General features: G+C 34.6%; 1 protein-coding gene across 1 annotated transcript; it reads left to right on the forward strand.

Moving 5' to 3' along the window:
* LOC124911289 (DNA repair endonuclease UVH1) lies at window positions 1-9,775 on the forward strand. Its single transcript, XM_047451751.1, has 9 exons — window positions 1-1,001; window positions 1,325-1,545; window positions 2,058-2,137; window positions 2,331-2,474; window positions 3,031-3,780; window positions 7,357-7,467; window positions 7,569-7,829; window positions 8,752-8,975; window positions 9,185-9,775. The coding sequence occupies exons 1-9, from the start codon at window positions 130-132 to the stop codon at window positions 9,393-9,395; spliced, it is 2,874 nt and encodes a 957-aa protein (XP_047307707.1). The 5' UTR covers window positions 1-129; the 3' UTR covers window positions 9,396-9,775.
* Window positions 9,776-10,544: the final 769 nt, after the last annotated feature.

The following is a 10,544-nucleotide window of genomic DNA, read 5'->3' on the forward strand; positions in this document are numbered from 1 at the left end:
CGAAAAAAGAAACATTAATCCCCTTCTCGTTCAAGTTCCCGCCCTGCCTTTCGCCTATTTCATCCTCAACGAAATGATTTAGAACTTAGAACCGTCATTTCTAAAGGAAGAATTCAAAACAACGGCAAAATGTTGCAGTTTCACGAGCAAATCATCACTGATCTTCTGGAGGATCCTACAGGCGGTCTGGTAGTTATCTCCACTGGTCTTGGCCTTCAAAAGCTCATCGCCTCCCTCCTTACCCGCCATGACCCTTCTCAGGGAACACTTCTGATCCTTTCTGCCACTCCTTCCCAAAAATCTTCTACACTGTCTTCTCTTGACCGAAACCCTAGTTCCGACGAGGATGCTAATATGCCTTCTGAAATCACTTCCGACCTCCCTGCTAATAGTCGTCTCTTTCTTTACAATTCAGGAAACGCGTTCTTCATCACTTCAAGAATTCTCATCGTTGATCTCTTAACTTCTCGTCTTCCAGTGACTTCAGTGGCCGGATTGATAATACTCAATGCTCATCTGCTATCTGAAACTTCTACAGAGGCTTTTATCGTGCGTATCTTGCGGTCCTCAAATAAGTCGTTATATATTCGAGCATTTTCGGACAAGCCGAATGCTATGGTTTCTGGGTTTGCGAAGGTGGAACGGACATTGAAGTGTTTGTATTTGAGAAAACTGCATCTGTGGCCTCGATTTCATGTGTATGTGTCGCAGGACTTGGAGAGGGATCCACCGGAGGTGGTAGACCTTAGGGTTCCTATGACGGCAAACATGAGGGGAATCCAGAAGGCGGTCATTGAGGTGATGGATGCTTGTTTGAAGGAGATGAGGAGGACTAACAAGGTTGATGTTGAAGATTTGACTGTAGAAAACGGGTTGTTTAAGTCTTTTGACGAAATTGTGAGGAGGCAGCTTGATCCCATTTGGCATACATTGGGAAAGAAGACGAAGCAACTTGTCTCAGATTTGAGAACACTGAGGAAACTGTTAGATTATCTTGTTAGGTAGGAATATAGACTACTTCTTCTTGCTCTGATGAATGCATGTTTTTTCTCTTATGGAAGTTTCAGTATCTTGATTGAATCTGAAAATGGAGTTTTCAATAGCATGATGGAATCTTAGTTTAAGATTTCAGTATTAATGTATCATGATTGAAGCTTAGGTCAGTTTTGATTGAATTGAATATGGTTCTAATGGTAATTGGCTGTATAATGACATGAGTTGGTGGTTATAAGTTGATCTGTTGGAGGAAAAAAATGCTCAATCTGTTATTTTTTTTTTTCCAATATTTTCTTCAATAATTGGAATTGACAGATATTGTGGTCAGGTATGATGCTGTGACTTATTTGAAGTTCTTGGATTCGCTGAGGGTGTCAGAGAATTTTCGATCTGTTTGGATATTTGCAGAATCAAGTTATAAGATATTTGAACTAGCAAAAAAACGTGTCTATCGATTTGGGAGGTCACATGGTGGAGATTTGAGTGCCCAAAAGAAAACTGTGGCAGTCAAAAAGAGAAAACTAAAGGATATTGTTAAAGAGAAAAACGGTAAGTAGTTGTTTGCACCTTTTCAGATATTAGATACTTGTTTATCATGCTAATCCTATCTTATAATTAATAATCTGATTTTAAGTGAAATACTATGTTATCTGTATAGTTGCCAATAGTCATGCCTCTGTGAGGGAATATCTTAAAAGTTGGAATGGTTTGTTGCATTATGTAAATATGTAGGTTAACAGACTTGATTTAATGAGTTAACAGTTAATTTTGGGAAAGTAGAAAAATATGATCAAATCTTATTGTTCTTCAGTCTTCACTACCTAGTCATGTTAAAGAAGAAATTTTACCCACTCAGGATAGCTGAAGTTGTAAGAGACTTGAGTTTAACAGGTTGAGTCTCAAGTTCGATTCCATTGAAAGCACCTCGATTAAAGTGGGTCGTGTCAGTGGGATGTTGTGCTAGCCTCCTCTAGGAAAAAATCCTTGATTAAAGTGGGGGTCGTGAAAGAATTATTATTATTATTAATTTAAATTAACTTTTGTGCTTATGTATTATGCAGATTCTCCGTCTGAAAACACAAGTTCTGAAGTTGTCTTGGAGGAAGTATTGGAGGTGCCACCAAAGTGGAAGATGTTACGTGTGAGTGAGTTCCCTTTTTCTTTAAATCTTGAGATTTTAATTGTCTGGCCTGAAACTCTAGGGTAACAAGTGTTGTGGTCTTCTGGCATTCTGAAAGAGATTTTGATGTTATGCTAGTGATGTTATTTCAATATAATGACACAAAGGAAAATTTATCTTTGTGATCTCATTACATAGAATTATGTAATTTCAGGAGGTCCTTAAAGAGATAGAAGAGGAAAGACAAAAACAAGTTACAGATAAAGAGGACAACAACAACGGAATTGTTTTAGTTGTGTGCAAGGATGAACGCTCCTGCATGCAGCTTGAGAATTTTATCATGAATGGTCCACACAAGGTCTATCTCCTAGATCACACTTCTTCATCATGTGTCAATATATCCATGCATGTTTATACATTGTGAAACAAGTATGACCATTAAGTGATAAACCCTAGGTTGTTTGTTTGGCTTAGGTTACTTAAGTCTATTTGGAATTATATGAAGAACCTTGTATGTTTAAAGGTTATTTGCTGTTAAAGGGTTTGGGACGCCCCCTTCCAAATAAGCATAATTTGTTCCCCCTTGATTGTCTTGAGTTTGAAGAGAAAGTTTATTGCACCGTGCATTATTAGCTTTAATCCTATGCTTATTGTTATAGAGCTTGCCAAGGACTAAAATATCTCTTGTATTGAATATTTGAAATGTTACAATTTTTATTTTAGTATTTTGGTTGTTGATTTGATTGAGCCAAATAACTCTTCATCAAACAAGGCCTTCTTTATTTTTCTCATTGAATGACACCTTTTGGACATTGGGTAAATAGTCTTATTTATTCATATAAATTGCACTATAACAATTTCAATGTTTCGGACATTTTCATAACCTATTCTACATAGTGGTTTCTTTGTTGAAGGTCATGCGAGATGAATGGGAGAATTATTTGCTCAGCAAAGTGGAAGTTCATGCCTTGCCAAAACATAACTATAAAAAAAAATCAAAAGACCCCAAAGGCTTTGGGATACTTAATGGAATTATGTCTACAACATCTGGACAGAATGCTGAGCCTAGCAGCCTTAACAAACAAGAAAACGATCTTCTGATCGCAGCCGCAACAAAGCTAAGGAAACAAAAGGATGTTTTAGTTGTAGACGATCCTATATCTTCTGAACCAATCAAAGGATGTGGGAGAGGAAAGAAGAAAGGAAGTAACAAAAGTGCAATCATGGAAAATCAGAAAACGTCAGCTGCTGGATCGAGAAACGAGGCTGATACTGCAGCTGTAGATAATGTAGACGAGGGTTTATCTAAAGGTCTTCCTACTGATTGTTGCGTTCTCCGGAAGCATAGTGACGATTTAACTGCGGACTCCTCAAAAGATGAAAAGCTGTGTTTACCTATACACTTTTACGCTATTGAAAGTGATCAGCATATTCTTGATGTTTTAATGCCATCTGTTATCATCGCTTACCATCCTGACATGGCATTTGTTAGGGAAGTTGAAATCTATAAAGCTGGAGGTTGTTCAAGTGATTTAAAAGTTTATTTTCTCTTCTACGATGAGTCTACAGAGGTACAAAAATTTGAAGCCAGTATACGCAGGGAGAATGGAGCCTTTGAATCCTTGATTAGGCAGAAATCCATGATGACAATTCCAGTTGATCAGGTTGGTGCACTCCACATTTCATTGTTATTTGTCAATAAATCTATGCTATGTGTTGTTATGAGGTTTATTTTCTTTTTTCTTTTTGCTGTACAAGTAGAAGATTCTTAGTTGTTGTTAGGCATAACTGAAGAAATTGATAATTAAGTGATTAAAGAAAAACAGAGAAATTGATAATTAAGTGATTAAAGAGAAACTGAGAGAGAAATCAACCAATGCTATATAATATTATTGTGGTGATTTACAATGTACATTTATCATAATATTTAATCTACATTACCTTTCCATTTATAATTATGGTATACATGATTATAATAATTAAAATAAAATGAATAAGTAACATATCCTCTTAATTGGTAACCTATCTCTTAATTAGCGGATATTCAAAAGATTTAATCTTTTACGAGATATGTATTCCATATCCATATATCTCGATTTTCAAAGAACCCGTGATTAGACACATTTCTTATGAGATGACTTGGCTTTAGTATTTCACTCCTCAAGTTGGGTAGAAAAAATTGTGCATGCCCAACTTGCCTCTTAATTCGCAAAAGTTTGGTCTCAGGTGAGCTTCTGTGAAAATATCTGCAATTTGATTACGAGATGACACATACGGGTTCATTTTCCCACTTAACATGTTCTCTGAGATGACATGCCTGTCAATCTCAATGTGCTTGGTTCTGTCATGGTGAATTGGATTATTGTCAATACTTATTGTTGCTTGATTATCACATAGTAACATGATAGGCTTTTCAATGATTATTCCCATTCTTTCAAAGCACACAATATCCAGTTTCCTTGCATATTCCTAGTGTGAGTGCCCTATATTCAGAACGCCACTTCTTGCAACAACAAATTGTTATTTGCTTCTCCAAGTGACAAGATTTTTCCATACGAACGTATCATAGCCAGAAGTAGATTGTATATCGGTGACATATCAACATTGAATTAGACTCGAATATTTCTAACATCATTTAGTTTAAAGGGGGGCCATTTCCTAGCGTACTTGTAAGATACCTCAAAATTCTGAATACTAACATTCATATGATCTTCAGATGGGCAATTCATATATTGGTTAACCGCGCTGACCACAAGTCCGATATCTAGTTGTGTGTGAGACTAATAGATGAGTCGTCCTACAAGACGTTCATATCTTCCCTTGCCTGTAGGAGCATCATCTTTGTTTGTTCCTAGTTTGTGTATAAGGTTGATTGGGGTGTTAGCAGGTTTGCACCCAAGCATTCTGGTTTCTCTTAACAAATCCAACGCGTAGTTTTGTTGTTCCATGCCGAGAAAGAAATTCCTTGTTTGGATTTGGATCGAACTAGTTCCATGTCGAGAAAGAAATTTAGAGGACCGAGATCTTTAGTGTAAAATTCATTTGTAATGAGCTTTTAAGTTTTGCGATTCCAATTACATCGTTGCCGGTGATGACAATGTCATCACCGTATACAATCAGAATAGTGAGTTTTTTTTCTTGTGAAGTTTTTACAAACAGTGTGATTGGCTTGACACTGAGTATCCGTCTTTGATCGCGGATGACGTGAATTTTTTGAATCATGCTCTCGAAGATTACTTGAGCTTGTATAGAGATTTGTGAAGTTGACATACTTCGCTAAGTTGGGCATCAATCCTTAAGGTATTTCCATATATTTACTTCTCCCATATCCCCATTAGTGAAGGCGTTCTTCACATCAAGTTGATGAAGTGGCCAATCTCTATTGGCGGCCAGAAAAAAATTCTAATAGTGACAAGGACAAATGTTTCTGCATAATCAATTCATAAGATTGGGAGAAACCTTTAACAATAAGAAGAGCTTTGAATCTTTCAACAGTTCTGTCTGCTTTTTGTTTGGCTTTGAAGATCCACTTGCATCCGATGACCTTTTCATCTTTGGGAAGTTTGTACATGGACCACGTCTGATTTTCCTAAGAGCTTGCATTTCTTCATTGACTCCGTTCTTCCATTTGGGGTGTTTAAGAGCCTCATGAATAGATTTGATACATGTATTTTATCAAAATCAGTAATACATGCACAATAATTTTAATATAGACCTTTGTATGTGACAAAATTAGATATATGATGCATGGTACATGACTTGACTCTTTTCCTGGAAGCAATTGGGATGACAATAGTATCCTCCAACGAAATTTTAACAATTTAGTGTCATACCTGATGGAATTTCTGTTGGACTCGGATCCAGATTGAATTCATGAGTAGATACTGGATGTGTTCTTCTTCGTGTGTAATTGTGATTGAGAATGAAAATGAATAAAGATTAAGAAGGGATGAATGAAACTTGAGTATGTTGAGTTGAGGGAATTATGTGAGGTTCAAGATGAATGTGATGATCTTGATATTCACTCAAATTCTCCTCATGAATATCATGTAGGTTTGAGGTGTCAAGTGGTAGGAAACTTATAATATTGAACTTAAGAGGGTGAGCTCTCAAGTTCAATTCTCATGCACCTTGATTGAAGTGGGGTTTTCTCACGCACCTTGGTTGAAGTGGGGTCATGGCCGTGAGATGACTGATAAGCTTTGAATTAGAGTTCAGTAATGTTTAGATCTAGGGCAGGACAGTACATTAATAACAGCTTGAGAATTGTGATTACAAATCCTGCAATCGGATAGATGGGATTAGAATTGTAGAGGAGAATAGGAATTGAGGAAAGAGAGTTATGACTAACCTTAGATTGAAATATTGGTTGAATGCCTTCTTAATCATTCAATTGCTGTAACCTCTTTTCCCTCCAAGTTTTCCCGTCAAAACTAGTTACAGCTGTCCAACCCAACTTCTTTTCCCACATTTATTTAACTACTAAAATATTAAAAGCTTGCTGTTAAAACAGCTTATTTGTAAAATAACTGCCGACGATTATACCCGCCAGCTTATTCTAGGGCTTACAGCTCTAATTCTCAATTCCCTTCGTAATAATGACATCAAAGGAAAAATGACCTCGTCTAAAAAAATACAAGTTTTTCTTTGTTTTGAAAAATTAGTTTTAATTTATTAATAGTGAAATGCCACTTCTGCAATCAAGGCATATAACCTCCAATGATGGAGATAAGAACTTCCACCAGAAAGACATCAAAACACTCCATCATTAGTAAGCCCTCCCACTTAGAGGTTTGCACCTCCAGCTCTTTCCGTGTAGAAGCTACTCCTTGTAAGGCTTGGGCTACTCATGACAATGTGTTGTGCTAGCCTCTTCTAGGACGAGTCAGGGGCGTGAAAAGTTGACTGACACCTTAGTTAACAAAACATAAATCATTATCTCTTCTAAATCAGCTCCAATCAAGTCTTCATCAAGTCTTATTTTTTTTTTTGAAATACTTCTCATTTGTTTTGGATTTCAGTTTCACATTCATATCACACTGAATTCTTTGTTGAGCTATCCGTAACATTGATATGGTTAGGCATGAACTTTTTACCTTGCATTAGTTATTCTCGACTAGAGATTATGCAACATTGTCTGAAACTTACATGTTATTTTAATTCATTAATTTGTTTTGGTATTAGTGATCCTTTGAATGATCTGTTTGTGCACTTTAATTGCTTGTCCTGTATTCCACCAGGATGGAAAATGTTTAGGGCCAAGTTCATCTGTTGAGCCAGAGTCCATACATTCACAAAATCTTGTAACCAGAAAAGCAGGCGGAAGAAAAGAAGTTGAGAAAGAAACGCAAGTATGCAGTTTTGCCTATTTGGCATTGATAGTGTGCCCCTCACCCAGTGCTTAATATTTCTTCTTCTTCTTCTTCTTATTATTATTAATTATTTTTTCTAGGTTATTGTGGACATGAGGGAATTCATGAGTAGCTTACCAAACGTACTCCACCAGAAGGGAATGCGGATTATACCCGTGACCTTAGAAGTTGGGGATTATATTCTTTCACCTTCAATATGTGTTGAGAGAAAGAGTATCCAGGACCTTTTTGGTAGCTTCTCCTCTGGTCGCCTCTATCACCAAGTGGAGGCGATGGTGCGTTATTATCGGATACCTGTTCTTCTTATAGAGTTTTCCCAAGATAAAAGCTTCTCATTTCAGGTATATCTTACTTTCTTTATTAGAGTTAAATAGTTAGAGTTCTAGATAATCTCAATTAAGTATTTTATACAAGTATTGAACTCATTTAGAAGTTATGTTTTTTTTTACAAAGTTAACTCATTACAACTCTTGTGGTGACTAGCAATATATTGATATGGCCTGGCCACAACCGAGGTAACCCTTATGTTTATCATTTTTCGATGAATGTTCCCTTTTCTAAAAACAAATGTTTTTAGCTCAGATGACAAGAGGCCTGTTAGACTAGGGGTTTATTGTCCTAAGGTCTCAAGTTTGATTATCATTTGACAACACTTGAGTTGAAGTGGTGACTGTGGGGTCATGGCAGTGCGTGCAAGATGACCTGGACACCCTGTTTTAAAAAAAAATATTGAGTATTTCAATCCCAATTTGAAATTGCCAAATTTGTAGTTGCAGTGGATTTATGTCCGTTTAGTAATAACATGTGCGAGATCACAGCTTCATTTGCTATTCATTTTGAAAATGAAGTTGTAGCTCGATACGATCCCAATTTTTTTATAAATAAATATATTTATGATCGGTAAAAATATGTACAGTTAGATTTTAAGTTGTTTGACAAGATTCATTAGTTGGATGTTAGGTTGGATGACAAATGAATTTGAGTTGAATGAGATTGCAAAGGTGAATGAATTATTGGAAAGGTGCATGGTTAGTTTTAGATAAATTTTAAAGTGTTTTATTTCAGTTAAGACTTAAGATTAGTATTATACTATTGTATTCATTCACTAAAACCTCTTATCAGTTTTATTTCTGTATGAATTAGCTGTAGTAGCACTAACAGATGGCGTACTTTAGTTCCTTTTCTTTTGAAATTAAGGAATCAAATGTATGATATTTGTTGTTGTTTCTTTCTTTATTTTATATTTTTGGTATTTTCTTTCAGTCTGCAAGTGATATTGGCGATGATGTGACACCTAATAACATTATATCCAAATTGTCACTGCTTGCACTACATTTTCCTCGACTACGCATTGTCTGGTCACGTAGCTTGCATGCAACTGCCGAAATATTTAGTTCCTTGAAAGCCAATCAGGATGAACCCGACGAATCCAAGGCAATTCGAGTTGGAGTCCCTTCGGAAGAGGGTATTATAGAAAATGACGTAAGGTAAGAAAAGCCAATATTTGGATTTGGATCTAGACGAGAAATTGTGCATATATCTGAATTTATGTCATCCTTAGTTATATTTTCAAACTTATCGAGAATATGTTTCCAAATGGGATTATTAAATTTTACGATATTTGTTTGGCTGAGTTTAGTTTTTTTTTTCGTAATCTCATTTGAATCCTGATTTTTGTTATCTCTTCTTGATTTAGGGCTGAGATTTACAACACATCTGCAATGGAATTCTTGAGACGATTACCGGGTGTTACAGATTCTAACTATAGGGTTATAATGGATAACTGCAATAGCTTGTCAGAACTTTCAATGCTTCCTGTAGAGAGGCTTGCCGAGCTGATGGATGGTTTAAAAGCCGCCAAGACATTGAGGGATTTTCTTGATGCCAAGTACCCGACATTGCATTAAGGGGATGGGACTATAAGGTAAAAATTTCTATAGTTTATAGAAAGTTTTTTCTTTTCTTTATAGGAAATGGTCACGAAAGTTCGAACCCGAACTTTGTGATTATGTGAAAGTAATGTCAAGATTTATTGTTTCTTGACTTTTTAGATGTATGTGTATATTTTTCCTTCATTATTTTGTAATGTTGATTGATTATGTTGAGTAGAAATTTGAAAGCTTTGTATAACATTTGTTGGTGTGAAGGATTGTAATATTTACTGACGGTTGAAAAAGAACTCATGCCTTTTTTTTTTTTTTTATACAAATCTAATTATTGACTTTTAGAAATATATTTTACATGATTGTATGATGTTTTGTAATCTTACTATTTTGATCTATTTTGTACCTTCAAACAAATTTGAAAATTCTATTTTTATAAAAAATTTAAAGACATTTTTTTCAATATTATTATCGTATTATATAGGGACGAATTTATGCATGGGCTGAAGCTCACCCCAAAATTTTTATTTTTTATTTTTTTTTACAGTAGAAATATGATATTATCTTTTATTTTTTTTTTAAAGTTTAATATAATTTATTGTTTTTTTTATCTAATTATTAAAAAAATTGTAAATCTTTATTTTTATATATTTGTTCAAAATTTTTTCGTTATTATTTTAAGCCCACCCTAAATTTTTTTCGGGTCTACCCCAGTTCGAAATCCTGAGTCCGTCCCTGTTTATATAAACAATTTTTTTTCTTTAATTGAGATTTTATAAATTAGTGACTCAACTTAATATTTATTTAGTTAATAATTACACAATCATTTTTAATAAAAAAAAAACAAAAAGTTAGGCGGACACTTATTCATTGGCGTTATAAAAATGATATGATTTTCATATTCCCAATAAAGTTTTCCTATCTGAAGTATTTTGTATCAAGTTTTCCTATTTGAAATATTTTGTATCAATAATTTAAGTAATATTTTATTAATGGTAAATATTATAACTATCTTTTTATTTATTTATAAAAATTGTAAGTTAACCGATACTAATTAATTTAAATATGTATTAAATGGATAAAAAGAAAGTAGGTTTGTAGATCAAAATTAAGTTAAATGGATACAAAATTATTAATTTTGTAAGAAATTGTTAATTTGTAAATAAACTGAGT

The sequence above is a fragment of the Impatiens glandulifera genome, chromosome 8, assembly GCF_907164915.1.
Source record: "Impatiens glandulifera chromosome 8, dImpGla2.1, whole genome shotgun sequence".
NCBI classification, from domain to species: Eukaryota; Viridiplantae; Streptophyta; class Magnoliopsida; order Ericales; family Balsaminaceae; genus Impatiens; species Impatiens glandulifera.

What these genes read in the sequence shown, in the direction of transcription:
- LOC124911289 (XM_047451751.1), top strand. Translation starts at nt 130, where the DNA reads ATGTTGCAGTTTCACGAGCAAATCATCACTGATCTTCTGGAGGATCCT. An exon ending in ATAAAAGCTTCTCATTTCAG is followed by an intron (nt 7,830 to 8,751) that starts GTATATCTTACT and finishes ATTTTCTTTCAG; the next exon opens with TCTGCAAGTGATATTGGCGA. An exon ending in ATTATAGAAAATGACGTAAG is followed by an intron (nt 8,976 to 9,184) that starts GTAAGAAAAGCC and finishes TTCTTGATTTAG; the next exon opens with GGCTGAGATTTACAACACAT.